Source organism: Musca domestica, unplaced genomic scaffold (assembly GCF_030504385.1).
Source record: "Musca domestica strain aabys unplaced genomic scaffold, Musca_domestica.polishedcontigs.V.1.1 34, whole genome shotgun sequence".
In the NCBI taxonomy this organism is placed as follows: Eukaryota; Metazoa; Arthropoda; class Insecta; order Diptera; family Muscidae; genus Musca; species Musca domestica.
In genome coordinates this window covers 4,553,788-4,575,126 of record NW_026712313.1, presented here as the reverse complement: position 1 = coordinate 4,575,126, position 21,339 = coordinate 4,553,788, and the positions used below count along the sequence as shown (strand labels likewise).

The 21,339-nt window shown below is 34.5% G+C and overlaps 1 protein-coding gene across 4 annotated transcripts in view; it reads right to left on the bottom strand.

Annotated features, from left to right (window-relative positions):
* The window catches only part of LOC101898882 (polypeptide N-acetylgalactosaminyltransferase 5), a 166,070-nt gene that overhangs the window by 36,637 nt on the left and 108,094 nt on the right, over positions 1–21,339 (bottom strand). For all 4 annotated transcript variants that reach the window (XM_059125570.1, XM_059125571.1, XM_059125572.1 and 1 more), the window contains one exon: positions 5,942–7,769. In XM_059125570.1, coding sequence (XP_058981553.1) covers positions 5,942–6,121 — 180 coding nt within the window. In that variant the 5' untranslated portion in view covers positions 6,122–7,769. The remainder of the gene's footprint in view (positions 1–5,941; positions 7,770–21,339) is intronic.

Sequence of the window (21,339 nt, the reverse complement as noted above, 5' to 3'; positions counted from 1 at the left end):
GCTGACCTCTTTGGCATGAAAACGCGATCATTTTGTTTGTTTATAAATATTTTCTCTTCGGAGCAAACCAAATTCCGTAGTTCACCACTTTTGGCCAAGCGAAGCAACTCTTTAGCTCTATTGAGTCTATTTTCTTTCTGTTGCGGTCTAAGTTCTTGCACTTTTTGGAATGGCTTCACCCCGAGCTCATTTTTCAATATTTGCCGAATGGAATATTGCGATATTTTCAGCTCACGAGCCTTTTTTCGGCATCTGCGACGCGGGTTTCGATCAAGTCGCTTCTTTACTTTTCGAACCATTTCTGCTGATGTTGCTTTTTTCTTCCGTCCACTTCCTAGACGTCGGGCTACGCTACGAGGTTCACGGTAACGAGCGATGGTACGAGACACAAAAGATTTATTCACATTTAAATGCTGGAGTGCTCTAACGATAGCCACTTGTGGTTTTCCAGGCAAATATATTTCATCACGAATAACATTTTTTCTGGAAAAATTCTCACCAAAATGCTTTTGTACACTTACAAACAATATAATGAGCTGTTACTGAAATAATTGTAAAAGCTGTCGGACGAATGGCTTAGAAATGACAGCAATCTGAAGTTGTTTGCAGTTTTGTCATCTCACCCTGTATGTTGGGCTCACAACCTAACAAGCCAATCTCCTCATTGACATCTTACTTGGTTTTTGGCAAACCTACTCCATCACTACCACTACCACCCCCCTCATGTGGCTCACTCTTCGTTTAGAAGACGACTTTGACAACATCAAAATCCAGTCGCACTCTATCAAAGTTCATCTCACAATTCCATTAATTTCTAAACCAGAACAGACTGAACGTCGTCATGTTGTACTCTTCACGTTCCAACTTTGTTGTTTATTGTTTCGAAATTTATGCGAAAATTAATTATTTTTTGCTTTAACGCATTCGCGCCTTTATTTTGTTCTCTTCACAAAAAAAAAGAACGATGGCGAATGATGCGTCACATGTTTTGGAAGAAGTGTGTGTGCGAGGGGAAGTGGGATGCCGACATAGGGCAAATATCAGCCAAGAGATTTCAAAGACCCTCACACACACGGAACCAATCACAAAAGTGTCACTCAACACTCAGCCGCACATAGCTGCTTTGTAATTTTGAACTTAGTTCAGATTCTATAAAAAGAACAAGACGACAATCAGATATTTTATGCAAAATATTTTTAGAAGAACATAGAGCGAACAACTAGCAGGGATTTCCGAATTAGGTTTGAAACTTTTACACCATTTTTTTTTTTTTTTGGTTGAAAAATTTGTTATTTTTTCAAAATTAAATTTTCAAAAAAATAATAATAATTATATTAAAAATTTTGAAAAAATGTGTACTAGAATATAGAAGTAAGCAAAGACTATAGAAGTGGGGGACCGGCCATGTCATACCCTCCAACACTATAATATAGAGGATACAAATTTGGACTTTTTTAAACAAATCTTTGTAATTTTCAATTTAATGAAAAGAAGTTTGTCATTATTACATTCCTCATGCAAAGTTCCTTTTCGATTGTTATTTAATTGCAACCTCTAGAATTTTTAGTCCATTTCAATCCCTAAATATTTTGCAAACATCTTCAAAAACAATAGACTTCTATTCTGACCCTAACTCCACCTCCATGCAAAATTACGTGACCTCATCACATAGTGTTGTAGGGTATAAACAAGTAAAAAATGCAGCAAGTTTGGCCGGGCCGAACTTCAGATATCCTCCACCATTTGAAATGAATTTGGAAATTTCATTTGGCACAAATTTGGCAATTTCCAAAAAAAAAAAAAAATAAAATAAAATCCGTTAAAAATTCTGTTAAAATCTTAAAAATACCGAATGCCTATACGACGGCGTGGACCTGCATAGGCAACTTTTGTCATAAGTTATTACAATATTTAAATGCGAAACTTGAAGAAAAATCTGTTTATAATGTAGCTAAAATCATCAAAATACCGAATATAGGGGGTACTGTTATATGGGGGCTATACAAAGACGTGGACCTGCACAGACAATTATCTGGCATGGGATGAAGTATCTATTACGAACTTCACATGCGAAATTTGAAACAATTCCGGTAGATAATGTCGCTAAAATCATCAAAATACCGAATATCGGGGGGGTACGGTATATGGGGGCTATACAAAAACGTGAACCTGCACAGATAATTTTCTGTCTTAGGCTGTAGTATCCATTACGAACTTCAAATGCAAAATTCGAAACAATTCCGGTGAATAATGTCGCTATAATCATCAAAATACCGAATATCGAGAGGTACCGTTATATGGGGGCTATATGATAACTTGGACCTACATGACCCATTTACGAACTTAACCTGCCTACTGGCAAAATATACATGTGTGCAAAATTTTAGCCTTCTATCTCAATTTGTTCGAAAGATAGCGTGATTACAACAGACAGACAGACGGACAGACAGACAACCGGACAGACGGACAGACAGACACACAGACAGACACACAGACAGACAGACGGGCATGGCTAAATCGTCTTAGAATTTTACGCTGATCAAGAATATATATACTTTGTTGGGTCTGACATGAGTATTTCGAGGAGTTACAAACGGAATGACAAAATTAATATACCCTCCATAGTATGGTGGAGGGTATAAAAAAAATAAATAAATAAAAATAAATAAAAATAAAATCCGTTAAATCTTAAAAATACCGAATATAGCCTTTATTTTGGGGTCTATATGAAGACGTGGACATACTGCATGGGCAACTTTTGTCATAAACCATTATAGGAGGTGCCGTTATATCGGCGCTATACGAAGACTTGGACCTGCATAGACAATTTTCTGTCATAGGCTGTAGTACCTGCAACTACGGTGAATAATGTCCTTCAAATCGTCAAATACCGAATATAGGGATGTATCGTTATATCCTCCATATAACGATACCGTCGACTTATCTAGACAATACTCTTCCAGGGGATAAAGTACTCAGGAGGAACTTTTTTTGTGGATTTTCAGACTATTTCATTGAAAATTTTCGCTACAATAAACAAAATACCCAATATCGAGGGTATGTTGAGAGGCCATTCTGAATGGGTGATTATTGTCAAAATCGGTCAAGCCCTTCTACAGTTATAAACGTTATATGTACATATAACGGGGCTCAAATGAAAGGTCTCGAGGAGTACTTTCTGCGTATATATGCATAATATTCATCTTACTCCAAACATTTTCCCTACCGCCAACCCTACTTTGGTTAGAAAATCGGAAAGAATTCGCTTATCTGAAATCAAAGGTATATATACTCAGAGAGTACTTATCGAGATCGTTCATTTGGGCACCGCCTCTCTAACGCAGCTCTAATAGTTTTTGTGCAATTCAGCATTTTCCATGCAATTTCCCTACCACAAACCCCTCTCTGGTTATTCGTCCACGTCGGGAAATTGTGTAAATTTCCTGAAAAATTTATTTAGAAGAATTGTTTTTATACCCTCAGCCATATGGCTAGAGTTTGATACGGTCAAAACTTGCCTCATCGAAACAATGGTTTTAGACTCGAGACCTCGTGTCTGGACCAAATCCGTTTCAGGACATTTGGAGTTGATCTAGCGATGTTCGTCCGTCTGTCTGTCTGGCTGGTGCGCCTAATAACTCTCAAAGGGAGTAACCGTACCTAGTCGTTATATTATTATCAAACTTAGATAAAGTTCGGAGATGGGCATTATCGCTGCACTCCTCGTGATACCTCCCCACAAAAGGTCGAAATTTTCAAAGAAAATATTTTACAGCACAGAAAGAGAAACGATAATCCGGGTTTGCTCCAACTTTGCAAATCAAAATATTTCCATCAATGGTAGGTAAGGTGAAAATGGGCAATATCGGTTCCTCCCCCACAAAGGGTCAAAATTTTGAGTATTTATAACTCCCATGAAATTTGATGTAAGAGTCGCATTGTCTTCCATCACAATATTTTTATTAACCCAAGCTCTGTTGTGAAGATGGAATATATCGGTCCACTCCTTCTGGTACCCCCCCCCCCCCCCCCCCCACAAAGGGTTAAAATTTTTGAATATTCACGAAGCTCACACAACACGAAATTAACATCCGATTCCATTCCAACTTGGCACATCTCAATATTTCTATCAACACATGATCAGTTATAAAGGTGGTAGAGATCGGACCATTCCTTCTGGTGCCTCCCCCACATTGGGTCAAAGTTTCGAATAACCAAAACGATTATAAAATCGGAAATAAACATCCGGTTCTCTTCATGTTTCACACATCCCATTATTTCTACTAACCCAAGCTCTGGTGTGAAGATGGAATATATCGGTCCACTCCTTCTGGCACCTCCCCCAAAAAGGGTAAAAATTTTTGAATATTCACGAAGCTCATACAACACGAAATTAACATCCGATTCTATTCTAACTTTGCACATCTCAATATTTCTATCAACAAACGATCTGTTATAAAAATGATAGAGATCGGACCATTCCTTCTGGTGCCTCCCCCACAAAGGGTCAAAGTTTTGAATAACCAAAACGGTTATAAAATCGGAAATAAGCATCCGCATATCACATATCCCATTATTTCTACTAACACAAGATCTGCTGAGAAGATGGAATATATCGGTCCACTACTTCTGGTACCTCCCCCACAAAGGGTTAACATTTTTGAATATTCACGAAGCTCATACAACACGAAATTAACATCCGATTCCATTCCGACTTGGCACATCTCAAAATTTCTATCAACACATGATCTGTTATAAAGATGGTAGAGATCGGACCATACCTTCTGGTACCTCCCCCACAAAGGGTCAAAATTTTGAATATCCATGAAGCTCATAAAACGTGAAATTAACATCCGATTCCATTCAGACATGGTACATCTCAATATTTCTATCAATACAAGATCTGTTATAAGGGTGGTAGATATCGGACCATTTCTTCTGGTAACTCAACCACAAAGAGCCAAAATTTTGAGTTAGCAAAACGATCATAAAATCCGAAATAAGCATTCGGTTCCTATCAAATTTCACATATGCCATTATTTTTACTAACACCAGATCTGCTGAGAAGATGGAATATATCGGTCCATTCCTTCCGTTACCTCCTCCACAATGAGTCAAAATTTTGAATATTCATGAAGCTCATAAAACGCGAAATTAACATCCGATTCCATTCAGACTTGGCACATCACAATATTTCTATCAACACAAGATCTGTTATAAAGATGGTAGGGATCGGACTATTACTTCTGCTACCTCCCCCACAAAGGATCAACATTTTTAGTAACCAAAACGATCATAAAATCCGAAATAAGCATTCGGTTCCTATCAAATTTCACACATCCCATTATTTCTACTTACACAAGATCTGCTAAGAAGATGGAATATATCGGCGCACTCCTTCTGGTAACTTCCCCACATAGGGTTTAATATTTTGGAAAACAAAACGTTCATAAATGGCGAAATAAGCATCCAACTCTCTTTAAATTCCACACATCCAAATATTTTTGTTAAAGCAAAATCTGTCGTAAAGACGATAGATATCTGCCAACCCCTTCTGGTAGCTCATCCACAAAGGGTCACAATTTCCAATATGTAATACATCTATACATCTTGCTATATCTAAATATTTCCCCCCTTAGTCAGAAATCTGATATGAATATGCTATTAATTAAACTGGACAATATAGGCCAACTGCTTCGGAACCTTCCCCATAAAAGGATCAACTGATATCCTGGCAAAATATAAGGTATTTCTCCAAAAAATAAAGCAAATCATGTCCTTTGCTCCTAGGCTGATGGTATATTTCAAATTCCTTCTCCGAAAATTCTCCTCAATTTTTTCTGCACATTTTTTTTTTACTCTCAGCATTCAACATTTGTCAGTACTTCCCCCCTGTCCAGAAATCAAAAAGTTGTTCAAAATTTCTAGTTCAAATTCTCACCTCAACATCATATTCACCGCTTCGTTTGCACCGCCAGCCATCTTTGCCGATACAATCCGAATAATGGGCAATTAGCACAAAGTCGACAATGACCCAGACGAGTGAAGTCAGGAGAATAATGCGGCAGGTATTGGAACGCATGCGACCACGCAATAGACGTGTTAGGCCTAATGAAGACATTGTTGCTGCTGTTGTTTCTGTTGTTGTTGGTGTTCAAGAGTTGTTGTTGACAATGTTATCTGATGAGTGGTCGCTGTTGTTGTCGTTGGTGCTAAATAACTTGTAAAGGCGTTGACAAGCCGACAACGACGACGACGACAATAACGATGTTATGTTAAAAGTTCACAAAAGTCTTGGCCCTCTGGGAGAGAGGGAGGGGTGACAGAATTGGCTGGCTGGCTGGCCTGTCTAATTAGAGTGACAATGTTAATGAGGCGTTTGATGGGTTTCTGTGGGATAGGATATTCACAGCTGGTTGGTCGGTTGATTGATTGAAATATTTTCTAGTTTTCCCGGGAGGTTTGGAATTGTAGCGAAGAAATATTTTTTAGGAAGTTTTTTTTTCTAGGATTTTTTTGGATGAATTAAAAAAGGATAATATATCCTTGTTTGTTGTGGTTGATATTTTTTTGGAGTCGAATTGATTGTAGAGTTTTGCTTGATGTGTAGGAGTTTCAGGTTTTTTTTTTTATTTAGCTAGCTAGTGTAGTGTTGCCTTTTTCTTCTCCTCTTCTTCTTTTTGAGATTTTTTTCTGTTGTTGGGATGTCCTTAAAATGCTGCTGCGATGAGGAAGCCTGCTCGATGACTATATCATGTGATTATTTTGAAAGCGTTTTCTAATGTCTGCTGCTGTTCTTGATTCTGATGATGAGAAGGATGACAACGACAACAATAATGATGGTGCTGCTGCTGCTGCTGTTGTTGGTGGTGGTGCTGTTGCTGCTGACGACGATGATGTTTTATTGGCATTATCTTGAACCCAACCATCTATTTACGAGGAGGCTGTTGTTCAGGACGTTTTTTTTTTTTGCAAAAAAAAGGAAGAATTATAAAAAAGAATTATAATAAAATAAGAGTAGGAGTGCAAGAGAGCGGGCGAGAGAGAGAGGTATGTTTGTTGTAAGGTAGGATTTCAAAGTTAATGAAGCGTTTCTGTTCCTTTTGTGGTCTCTTTTTTTTGTTGTAAAGGTGGTACTTCTTCCAGGCTGCTTTTCCTCTATTCCTCTTCCTTTTGAAGTTGGCTGATATTTTTTCTGCTACTGCTATGCCATAAAAACTTGTTGGCCTTTTGCCCCGTTGTTCTGTTGGTCAATGGGCTAAGTAAACGCACACACACACACACACACACAAAAAGAAGTAAAAAATGGAAACTCAAAAAAAGCAGCTGTGGCAAAAGGGAAATTATGAATAACTAAGTGCCACAATGACTGAATGCTTGGCTGGCTGGCTGGCTTGACTTAGATTTCTGTTAACTTCTTTTTTTCCTTTTTTGTGTTTAGTTGTTGTGCTTTTCTTTTCTCCTTCTCTTCTTTGTTGTTACTTTTTTTCTATAGCTCTATGCAAATTTAATGCATATTCTTTTGATGATGATGGCGTTGTGAAAATGGGTGCCGATTTTCATTTTTTTTTCCTGGTTGTCGTGGATTTTTTTCTTTTCTTCTCTATTTACAATGGAAAAAGTTCGGGGTATCTTCTCTTTACAACATAATTCCGAGTGCTGTTCCAAATTTCATAGAAATCATGGAAGTAACTATTACTTGGCAGCAACCAATGGTGAAGTTGCAAGACCTTGAAATGTATTCACTCAAAGCAACGGCGAAAAGGTAACTGGAAAGAGAGAAAAAAAAACTAAACAATTAAAATATATTTTTTATAATTTTTTTTTTACATATTTTATAAATTATATAAATTTTTTGAATTTATTATTTTAAATATTTTTTCTAGGACCTTTAAACGTGTTTTTTTTTTCTAAAATATTTATTCAAGGTTCCACTAAAGCATTTTTTTGCATTAAAACATTTTTTCCAGAGACCACATAAGCCTGAATTTTAGAAAAAAAAAATGCCCAAGGCCTGCAGAGCCTTGATTTTTATTTTTTTTTCAGAGGGGTGAGTTTCACCTTAGTCCGAATTTGAAACTAAATTTTTTTTCTAGAGGCCAGCTTAACCATAATTAAAAAATTCAAGGCCAGCAGAATTTTAATTTTCTTAGAATATTTTCCAAGCGGCCAACAACAAATTTTTAGTGGTCTTGATTAATATAAAATAAGAAAGAACTAAAGTACTTTACAGCGTGCATTTTTGATTTTTTTTTCCAGTCCAACCTTGATTTGTTTAAATATTATTTTCCAGAGCCAAATATAGTATTAACTTAAAAAAATGATTTCAAGGCCAACAGAGCCTAGATTTCAGAGCTTAGAATTTTGTCAAAAATCGTGCATTTTCCATTTTTTTCAGAGGCATGTTTTAAACATTATTTTTTTCAGGACCAAGGAGTTGAGCCTAGATTTGTTACAGAATTATTTCAAGAAAAGTTAAGGGCACGAACATTTTAAAGAATATTTGAAAGGAGACTTCACGGCGTGGATTTTGTAAAAATATTTGTTTTTTCATGTGGGCTTGAAAGTGTGGATTTATTAGGAGTTTTTAAGGGTTAATGGTATTTTTAAGAATATTTTTAAAGATGCCAGCGTAGCCTGAATTTACAAAAAAAAACTATTTTTTTCATAGACCAATATAAGTTGATTTTTCTAAAAAAAAACAGAGCCTTAATTTATTTGAAGAAAATATTTTTTCAATATTTCGATGTCTTCAGAGTGTGGATTTTATTGAAAATACTTTTCCAGAGGCCTTCAGAGCGTAGATTTTAATGAGATCATGCATTTTTTTTAATTTTTTTTAGATTCTATATTTTTTAAAATATTTTTTGCGGAGGCAATTCTGACTTTGACTAAAAAAACGGTTTCGAGGACAGCAGAGAGTATATTGCTTTAAAAATATTTTTCTAGATACCTTCAGAGTGTGGATTTTTTTCCGAGACGAGAAAAGGTTTTTAAAGAACATCAAACAGCTTGCATTAAAAAAAAAATTTAGTGACCAGCAGAAACATTACTTTTTTTATTTTTTCAGACCCTCAGAGCGTGAGTTTTTTAAAGAAGATTTTTGTTCAGAGTCCAGCAGAGGCAAAATTTTTTAAATAATACTTTTTTAGGTGTCTTCAGAGAGTGAATTTTTATCAAATAGGACGATTTTTTAAATATTTTTTTCCAGAGGTCAGCTGAGCCTTCTTTCAGAGCGTGAATTTATATATTATATTTTTATGGACATTTTTTTAAAGGCCAGGTTAGGCTTAATTTATAGAACTTTTTCTTTCAAGTGGCCTTCTGAACGTGGATTCCTCAAGAGTATTTTTAAGGATTATAAGAGAGCAGACAAAAACCAACTTACATGGTTATGCTACTTCGTTCAGGTTGAACAAAAGCATAACAAGTGGAAAAAGATGTAAATATTTATAAGTGCGGTTGTAAGATTTAGAAGATTTTTCAAAAGAATTTTAGTTTTATTTAATTCTTTGGTTCCTCTTCTATTGAACTTACGATCTCGTCACTTGAGTAAAAAAATGTTTTTTGTCATAGAAGTTATTTTTAAAATAACTTCTGGGGAAAATATCTCAGACAAAAAACAAGGGAACTGATGAGAATTGGTGGCTCTTTCCGAAACCTAGGTATTCCCTGCCTTACACCCTGGTAAACATTACCATCGTTCCACTAATAAACAAACGTTGTTTTTATAAAAACAACAATTAATGGATTAAGCCTGACCATTTTGCAACAACAAAATACTATGATATTTCGAACAAACAAGCCAAACACTGTTCTATTAAAAGAGATATTTAATTTTTTTTGTAATCCTCGCATTAGTGATCCCTAGAGAATATATTTAAAAAATCCAAGCATTGATGTTTCCTGAAAAATATTAAAAAAAATCCAAGCTTTGATGTTCCCTGAAAATATTTAATAAAAATCCTAGCATTGATGTTCCCTTAAAAAATATCGTTTAAAAATTCCACACATTGATGTTTTAAAAAATATACATTTTTTAAAAAAATCTGTTTTTTAGAAAAAATCCACGCATTGGTGTTTCCTAAATATTTTAATATCCACACATCGATTTTCCTTAAAAAATACGCATTAATGTTCCTTGTTTTTTTTAAGCAACGCATTTATGTTCCTTAAGAAAAATATTTTATAAAAATTCACTATTTCAATGTTCCTTAAAAAATACATTTTTTAAAAAATCTACGCATTGATGTTCGTTAAAATATATTTTTTTTAAATCCTCGCATTGATGTTTGTCAAAAATTTTTTTTTTTTTTAAATCTACGCATTAATGTTCCTTAAAAAATATGTTTATAAAAAATCCACCCTCTAAATGAAAATGTACTTATTGAGGTCTACGTATCCAATGACCACAATCTTTTTGGGGTCTAATAAACGTGGATTTCGGGAACATGTAAATGCGGATTTTCGAAAAATTTTAAAAATAGCGGCCTATAAATGGGGAATTAAAAAAATATCAATTTAAAAACCGAAAAAACGCGGAAAATACATTCTTTAAAAAAACACACTCTATATATTCATAAATTCATGCAATTCATTCAGAAGTTCAAGTGAAAAAATTAAATTTGTTTTACATTTTTAAAACTTTAAATTTTGAATCGGAAATAATTTCTCAATCATTTATAAACAGTTGGCCCTTTTCTGCCCTTTTACACAAATAAATAAATAAATCAGTCAACAATCGTTGGAAAAGCAAACCCATGATTACATAAATTGCATCCATCGCCATTACGACCAACCATAACAACAACAATAGCAACAATGACAAATAACAAACAAAAAACCAAAATAAAAGACCGAAAAATAATCATTACCATGACCGAATGTCATGTCAGACATGTCATAATGGCCGAGTAGCAATTGCTTGGCAATAAATGCAGTGTGTCAGTCAAACCGGCAGTTAGTTCGTCAGTCAGACAGTCAGTCATTGAGTCGTAGTAACCGGCATTCATGCAAGCCGGCATTCATTTTCACAATATATGTGTCATTAGTTCAGCGGTTTGTAAATTTTCATTAATCATTTTTTTCGTTACTTTTTATGTTTATGTTTCTCGGCATGGCGCACAGTGGGTGGAAATGGGGGAAAAATTTAAAAAATAAATCATATCATTTTTTATAAAAATTTCAAAAAATGTTTTCTTTAAAAAAGGTTTAATAACTGTTTGTGAAAATATTTTTCCAGAAGGACTCAAGTTCTTAGACCAGATTGAGGGTTCATAAATCCTCTTCTGCTTCCGATGAAACCCCAATTATTAATGTCTCAATGTTACAATATTTTTTTTTCATTTTTCTTCCTTTTTTGATTATTTTTAGTTTGTTTTTCATTCTTCCTTTTTTAATTTTCTTCTTTTCCAAATGATCTCGATCTCCATCCACTGTGCAAGCATTGCAAAAACGATAATTTGAATCTTATTGCCATTGAATAGCCATTGTTGTTGTTATTGTCATGGAAGTTGGTCAACAAAAATTGTGTATTTACATGACAGCAACAACAACAACAAACTTACATTGTGACAACAACAATTGGTCGTTAATGATTTGTTTATTGGTGTAAACCATGCGTTAAATTGACGCCGGGTGGCGGGAGGCCAAGCACCCAAATCACAGAAGAGGAGAGAGGTCTTCTATAAACAGCCTCAAGATATAATTTTTGATTATTTAAAGACTGTTTTCAAGGGTCACTTGAGCTATAATCGTGGATTTTTAAAGAATTACTTTTTAAGGCCTCCAGGGCAATAATTTAAAGAATTAGTTTTTAAGGATCTTCAGGGCTCCGTTCGTGGATGTATTCCTCAAACGACACATGAGTTTTATTCGTCGTTTAAAAAAAGTTTAAAGGGCCTTCAGGGCTTTAATAGTGGATTTTTTAAATAATATTTTCAAGGCCTTCAGGGCCCTAATCGTGGATTGTTTAAACAATATTTTTCAAGGCCATATTATTGGATTTTTAAAGAATATTCTTCAGGGCCATAACCATGGTTTTTTTTAAAAAAATATTTTTTAAAGGTCTTCAAGGCCATAATCGTGGACTTTTTAAGGAATATTTTTCAAGGGCCTTCAGGATCATAATCGCAGATTTTTTAAAGAATATTTTTTAAGAGCGACCTGAACAATAATCGTAGATTTTTTAAAGAATATTTTTCAAGGGCCTTTAGGGCCATAATCGTGGATTTTTTAAGAATATTTTTCAAGGCCATAATCGTGGATTTTTTAAGAATATTTTTAAGGGCTTTCAGGGCCATAATCGTGGATTTTTAAGAATATTTTTGAAGGCCATAATCGTGGATTTTTTAAGGATATTTTTAAGGGCTTTCAGGGCCATAATCGTGGATTTTTAAGAATATTTTTCAAGGCCATAATCGTGGATTTTTTTAAGAATATTTTTCAAGCCCATAATCGTGGATTTTTTTAAGAATATTTTTCAAGCCCATAATCGTGGATTTTTTAAAGAATATTTTCAAGGGTCTTCAGCGTGGATTTTTTAAAGAATATTTTTCAAGGGCCTTGGGCCATATACGTGAATTTTTGAAGAACATTTTTCAAGGGCCTTCAGGGCCATAATCGTGGATTTTTTAAAGAATATTTTCAAGGGGCCTTTAGTCGCACAATCGTGGATTTTTTAAAGAATATTTTTAAGGGCGTTCAGGGCTATAATTGTGGATGTTTTAAAGAATATTTTTCAAGGTCCTTAAAGCTAATAATCGTGGATTTTTCAAAGAATATTTTTCAAGGTCCTTAATGGTAATAATTGTGGATTTTTTAAAGAATATTTTTAAGGGCTTTCAGGGCCATAATTGTGGATTTTTCAAAGAATATTTTTTAGGGCCTTCAGAGTAATAATCGTGGATTTTTTTAAAGAATATTTGCCAAGCTCCTTCAGTGCCAAAATCGTGGTTTTTTTAAAGAATATTTGCCAAGCTCCTTCAGTGCCAAAATCGTGGATTTTTTAAAGAATATTTTTCGAGGGCCTTCGGGGCCATAATCGTGGATTTTTTAAAGAATATTTTTCAAGGGCCTTCAGGGCCATAATCGTGGATTTTTCAAATAATATTTTTAAGGGCCTTCAGAGTCATAATCGTGGATTTTTTTAAAGAATATTTGCCAAGCTCCTTCAGTGCCAAAATCGTGGATTTTTTAAAGAATATTTTTAAGGGCTTTCAGGGCCATAATTGTGGATTTTTCAAATAATATTTTTAAGGGCCTTCAGAGTCATAATCGTGGATTTTTTTAAAGAATATTTGCCAAGCTCCTTCAGTGCCAAAATCGTGGATTTTTTAAAGAATATTTTTCGAGGGCCTTCGGGGCCATAATCGTGGATTTTTTAAAGAATATTTTTCAAGGGCCTTCAGGGCCATAATCGTGGATTTTTTAAAGAATATTTGTCAAGGGTCTTCAGTGCCACAATCGTGGATTTGTTAAAGAGTATCTTTTAAAAGGCCCTTAAGGGCCATAATCGTGGATTTCTTAAAGAATATTTTTCAAGGGACTTCAAGATTAAAATCGCAGATTTTTTAAAGAATATTTTTTAAGAGCAACCAGGACAATAATCGTGGATTTCTCAAAGAATATTTTTCAAGGGACTTCAAGATTATAATCGGTCCTTCAGGGCCATAATCGTGGATTTTTACGGAATATTTTTTTAGGTCCACCTGTGCTATTTTCATGGATTTGTTTAAAGATTATTTTGAAGGGCTTTCATTACGGATTTTTAAGGAATATTTTTCAAGGGTCCTTGGAGTCATAATTGTGGATTTTTTTCATGGGCCACCTGAGCCACAATCGTGAATCATTTTAAGGATTATTTCAAGGGCCTTCAGTACTATAATCAATGTTTTTTTGAAGAATATTTTTCAAGAACCTTTCCGCCATATTCGTGGATTTTTTAAAGAATATATTTCAAGGGTGTTCAGGAACATAATTGTGGATTTCATAAGTACTACTTCTAAAAGACTCTAGGGTCATAAAAACCTTGGACTTTTAAAGAATATTATTTAATTTTCAAAACTAAGTCGAGGATTTTTAGGAATATATTTCAACCGTCTTCAGGGCCATCATCACGAATTTTCTCAAGAATATTTTTCAAGGCTCATCTGACCAATAATCATCGTTTTTAAGGACCTTCAGGCTCACAATAGTGAATATTTTTGGTCATAATCGTGGTATTTCAAAAGAATGTTTTTCATGGGCCTTCAGAGCTATAATCGTGGATTTTTTAAAGAATATTTTCAAGGGCCTTCAGGGCCATAATCGTGGATTTTTTAAAGAATATTTTTCAAGGGCCTTTAGGGTCATTTTCGCGGATTTCCTAAACAACAATTTTAAAGGGGCTTCAGAGCCATAATCGTGGAATTTTTAAAGAATATTTTCCAAGGGCCTTCAGAGCCATATACGTGGATTTTTTAAAGGATATTCTTCAAGGGCCTTCAGGGCTATAATCGTGGATTTTTTAAGGAATGTTTTTCAAGGGTCCCCTGGTACATAATCGTGGATTTTTTAATGAATATTTTTCAAGGGCCTTCAGGGCCATAATCGTGAATTTTTTAAAGAATAATTTTCAATGGCCTTCAGAGCCATAATCGTGAATTTTTTAAAGAATATTTTTAAGGGCTTTCAGGGCCATAATCGTGGATTTTTTAAAGAATATTTTCAAGGGTCTTCGTGGATTTTTAAGGAATATTTTTCAAGGGCTATCAGAGTCATAATCGTTTATTTTTTAAAGAATATTTTTCAATGGCCATAATCGTGGATTTTTAAGGAATGTTTTTCAAGGGCCATCAGAGTCATAATCGTGGATTTTTTAAAGAATATTTTTCGAGGGCCTTCTGGACCATTATCGCGGATTTTTATAGAATATTTTTAAGGGCCTTCAGAGCAATAGTCGTGGATTTTTTAAAGACTATTTTTCAAGGGACCTCATGGCCATAATCGTGGATTTTTTCAAGAATATTTTTCAAGGGCCTTCAGGGCCATAATCGTGGATTTTTTAAAGAATATTTTTTAAGTGCCTTCAGAGCCATAAACGTGGATTTTTAAGGAATGTTTTTCAAGGGCCTTAAGGGCCATAATTGCAGATTTTTTGAAGAATATTTTTCAAGGGCCTTCCGGACCATAATCACAGATTTTTTAAATATTTTTCAAGAACCCTTCCCACAATTTTCGTGAATTTTTAAAATAATATATTTCAAGGATCTTCTGATCCATAACGTTGGATTTTTGAAGAATATGATTCAAGGGCCACGAGAGCTACTCTTGTGCGTCTTTCAAAAAATATTATAATTAAATATTATATTAATATATATCCATGTTTGTGGATAATTACATTGTTTATGAAATTATCCATGTTGATGAGTAAAAATGATCCGTTTTAGTCCACTTAAAGTTATTCGCTTTGGTGGATAACAATTATTCTAATTCTAGAATCTATACCATTATTTCTATTCCAAATTTCCTCATGTTTCAATATTATTCTGCTCAGCCATCATGACTATGAAATTCACTTTAACCAACCGGCCGGCTGTCGAAAGTCATTGAAAACATCTGTATGTGTGTGTGTTATGTTTACCTTAAAATATTTCCCCTGCGTGTGTGTGTGTGTATATGTGCTGTTTTGTGTGCACTAACAACTTTTTGGTGTTCCAACTGCGGGTTGCAAGTTGTTTTGCTGTGCCACTACAAGTTGTGGATAGTTGTTGCTGCTGTTGTCTGCACTCCACACTCAACAACACCCTTCCGCCACTTTTGCATTAGAAAAACGTTTTTCCAAACTAAACGAAAAGCATATGTGCGTGTGTGTGTTTTCCTTTCAAATGTGCATTCCGTTCGGTATGCATTCTAATGGCCATTTGTTGAAGTATATGTATGTTGATATATATGTGTGTTTGGGCGTGTGTGTTTGCGAATGTGGTTCTTTGTTTATTTTAGCTAAGCTCATGACCAATTTCAAGTACAAAAGGCTGTATTACAAATGAAATACCAGCAACAGCACCATCGACGACGATGACGACGGCAAATTTTGTTCACGTTCATGGCTATTTTGTCGGATTAAAAAACCAAAGAGCAAAACCGCTTGGTTGGCTAGGTGGCTGCCTGACTGGTTGGCCCGGCTAGCTACTGTTGCCAGTGTTGTCATTCCAACAGCTAGGCAGGCAAGGCAACCCCCGGCACCCCTTTCTAACATTGTTGTCAAAACATATTGGATGTGTAGTAGTTAGGTTTAGCAGGGGTTTGGTTGGTTTGTGGCTGACAACAACCTCTGGCAGTTGTTCTGCTTTGCCCTGCCCTCCACATATGTTCGAGTCTGTCGTTCTGGGTGTTGCTGTTATTGAGCATCGGAATTTTGTGGTTTTAAATCAATGACATTTAACGGTTTACTTTTTTTTCCATGCAGCAGCAGCAGCGGCCCCTCTCACCGCCTTTGTTAACACCACACAGGTTTGATGTCTTGTTCGTTAAGACATGAAAAATGGTTGTGTGGTTGGTTAGACATTACACATGGTGCAAAATGGTTAACTTGATTATGAATCATGGAATAAGGTATTCAAACTCACACAGGCAGAGATGACGGTTTGTGTGTATGTGTGGCTTATATTATTTACAATTACATATCCTACTTAAATTTCTTATTTCCTCGATAGATGATTGCCCATCAGATAACATAATTTGTTCGCCTTCTTTCTCGTGTAGCCGGATGTCACAAATGTCTCAAGAATTTCTTAGACATGTAGGGACTCTTGGCCCGATTATGGAACTGAAGATCCTATATTATCCAGAAAAATGGATAATTTAAATAACCACAAACGCGGATAAAGTTATCCACATCGGTGGATAAAATTATCCACAGGTTGGTGAATAAGACCATCCGCGTTGGTGTATCAAGTTATCCGAGTTGATGGATAAAATTATCCACGTCGATGTTAAAAATTATCCACACTGGTGGATAAATTTATCCAGATTGCTAGATATAATAATAAACTTTGATGGATAAAATTATCCACTTTGGTGGATAAAATTTATCCCCGTTGGTTGATAAAATTATCCACATTGTGGATAATACTAGACACATTAGCGGATAAACTTATCCACATTGGTGGATAAATTTATCCACATTGGTGGATAAATTTATCTACATTGGTGGATAAAATTATCCACGTTGGTGGGTAAAATTATCCACATCGGTGGATGAAATTATCCGCATTGGTGGATAAAATCATCCCCGTTGATTGATAAAATTATCCACATTGATGGATGAAATTATCTACATTGGTGGATAAAATTATCCCCATTAGCGGATAAAATTATCTACAATTGTGGATAAAATTTATCCCCGTTGGTGGATGAAATTATCCAGGTTGTTGGATAAATTATCCACATCTGTGGATATAAAATCCACATTGGCGGATAAATTTCCACATTGATGGATCCTCATTGGCAGATAATATTATCCTCGTTGGTGGATAAAATTATTCATTTTGATGGGTAAACTTATCCTCATTGGTGGATAAAATTATCCATTTTGGTGAATAAAATTATCCTCGTTGGTGGATAAAATTATCCTTGTTGGATAAAATTATCCACATTGGTAGATAAAATTATCCTCGTTGGCGGATAATATTATACTCGTTGGTGAATAAAATTATCCTCGTTTGTGTATAAAAATATCAACATTGGTGTACAAAATTATCCACGTTGGTGGATAATATTATCCGCGGTGCTAGACAAAAGATCCGCATCGGTAAATAAAATTATCCCCTTTGGTGGATAAAATTATCCACATTGGCGTATAAAAGTACCCATATTAGTTGATAAAAATTATCCACTTTGTCGGAAAAATTTTAAATATACCTTCATTGGTGGATAAAATTATCCAAATAGTTTGGTAAAATTATCCACATCAGTGGATAAAGTTATCCACGCCGGAGGATAAAATTATCCACATTGGCGGATAAAATCATCCACAGTGTATAAAATTCTCCATTCCGAGTTCATCGGCAGTTTATTCAGTAAACTCCTCCTCTTTTATTTCGTTTAACAATTCTTTCTTGTTCATCAACAATAACAGCAAATTACAACTAAATTATGCACAACAAATGGAATATAAAGAAACTATTGTTTTTTTTTTTGTTGTTGTTGCCAAAGACGATTAACATTCCCATGAATCTGCCATTGCGTGTTTAACCTCCGGCTAATTAATCATATTTCTATTATTAACGATTATTTTTATTATTAAAATAAAATAAAAAGAAAAAATAAGCGATAGCAAATTAGTTCTTGCAGCTTCATTTTAGTTGTAGTCTGACAAAATTAATGACGATCTGTTGGGTGTTGTCGTAGGTAAAGGTCGTTCTCAGGGACGAAATGAAGTTGCTTAGCTGGTATTTGGCGAATAATCTAACATAGAGAGATAAATACGTTCGTAGATAATCCAAAATTTGGTTAAAGAAGGGATAATATTGTTGGAGAATAGAGAAATGAAAAACAAACAATTTTTAAGGGTAAATAATTTAGAAAAATGATTCGGGTTTCTAGCTTTTTCCCTTTACCCAATATCCAGTTCAGTACCATTTAATATTTTTCGAACAACTATAGTACACACTTCCAAAACCGCCACCACCATATCTTGACCACAGATACCAACAGTGACATCTATATCAAATGTCAGGATTTGAGTTTTAATTCCTCATCCAATAGCAAATTTAGTACTATTTTGTACGTTTCGTACAATTATTGTACACATTTCAAAAGCAACCTCCATATCTTAATTCTAGATATCTACAAGGACCTCAAGTATAAAATTTGAGGATTCAAGCTATATCCATTCATTCAACGGTACATTTAGTCCTATTTTGTGCTTTTCGTACAATTATAGTACATATTTCCCAAACCGCCACCATATCTCATCCTCAGATATTAACAGAGACATCTATATCAAATTTTAGGATTTGAGTTTTAATTCTTCATAAAATAGCATATTTAGTACCATTTTGGACTTTTCGTACAATTATTGTACACATTTCTAAATCCATCTCCATATCTCAATTTCAGATACTAACAAGGACCTCAATACCAAATTTGAAGATTCAAGCTATATCCATTCACTCAACGTTACATTTAGTACCATTAAGTACTTTTCGTACAATTATAGTACAGATTTCCCAAACCACTAACATACCTCAATCTCAGATAATGACAATGACATCTATATCAAATTTCAGGATTTGAGTTTTAATTCTTCATTCAATAGCAAATTTAGTACCATTTTGTACTTTTCGTACAATTATGGTACACATTTCTAAATCCATCTCCATATCTCAATTCCAGATACCAACAAGGACCTCAATATCAAAATTGAGCATTCAAGCTATATCCATTCACTCAACCGTACATTTAGTACCATTTAGTACTTTTCGTACAATTATAGTTCACATTTACCAAACCACCACCATATGTAAACCTCAGATATTAACAGAGACATCTATATCAAATTTTAGGATTTGAGTTTAAATTCGTCATCCAATAGAAAAAGCAAATTTAGTACCATTTTGTACTTTTCGTACAATTATTGTACACATTTCTAAATCCATCTCCATATCATAACAACAAGGACCTCAATATCAAATTTTGAGGATTCAAGTTATATCCATTCACTCAACGGTACATTTAGTACCATTAAGTACTTTTCGTACAATTATTGTCCAAACTTACAAAACCACCACCATACCTCAATCTCAGATATTAACGGAGACATCTATATTAGAATTCAGGATTTGAATTTTAATTCCTCATCCAATAGCAAATTTAGTACCATTTTGTACTTTTCGTACAATTATTGTACACATTTCTAAATCAATCTCCATATCTCAATTCCAGATACCAGCAAGGACCTAAATATTAAATTTGAGGACTCAAGATAAAAAACAAGCTATCCATTCACTCAACGGTACATTTTGTACCATTTAGTACTTTTCGTACAATCATATGACATATTTCCCAAACCACCTCCACATGTCCTGTCTTCAACCTAAGACAAATTATCAGATTTCAAGCACTATCTGTTCACCCAACCCCAAATTGTACCAAATTTAGGACTATTTATCCCTTTTCGTGCCCTTGTAGTACATATTTCCAAAACCACCTCTTTATCACAAGCCTACCATCAACTTCCTCCCCAAATACAAAATTTAAAAATTCCAGTTTCATCCGTTCACCCTAAACCAAATTATTCCAAATTTAGTACCATTTAGTACTTTTGGTACAATTATTGTACACATTTCTAAAATAACCTGCATATCTCAATTCCTGATACCAACAGAGACCTCAACGTCAAATTTGAGAATACCAGTCCTATATTTTCGCCCAACACTCATTAGTACTTTTCGTACAATTACTTACAATTTAGAAAAATGACTCGTCAGGACTGTTTTAAGGCAGCACTATGAATATTTTCCAGATACAAATTCACTTTTGATAGTCTAAAATTATCAGCCAATTATTCTTCAAGAAACTGCGTAAAGTCCCTCCATTATTTCAGTTTTTAAACCAGTAAAGAAAGTCCTAAAGTCGGGCGGGACCGATTTTATGATACCCTACACCACTTTGCTAATTTAGTTGAGCTCCACATAACAATGAAAAGATTTTATGGGAGAATTCAACCATACACCCTATGATTATAATTATAATTTAAAATTCAAAGGACTAAATATGCCGAAGCATTTGTATCATTCAAATTCGGACTTATATTGCCCATTTGGTTCAAAATTAATTTGAATTCAGATAAAGAAAGCTATATCCAAATCTGAACCGATCTCATTAAAATTTAGCAAAGGTATTTCTGAGCTGCATTTGATATATTTCCCCAAATATTGTTGTTACAGAGTGCATTTTACGGCTGCGGAGGACAAAAATAACAAATCGGATGAACAATATATATGGGAGCTATAGCTATATCTGAACCGATCTTCACCAAATTTGGCATTCTACCTTCTAGACTCAATTCGGTCGTATGTGCCAAATTCCATCCCATTTGGGAAAAATATTAGAAGTTTGGTGCACAATAAAGTGTAAATCGGACGAAGTTATATACGGGAGCTATATCCAAATCTGAACCGATCTCGATAAAATTTAGCAAAGGTATTTCTGAGCTGCATTTGATATCTCTCTCCAAATATTGTTGTTATAGAGTGCATTTTACGGCTGCGGAGGACAAAAATAACAAATCGGATGAACAATATATATGGGAGCTATAGCTATATATGAACCGATTTCGATCAAATTTGGCATACT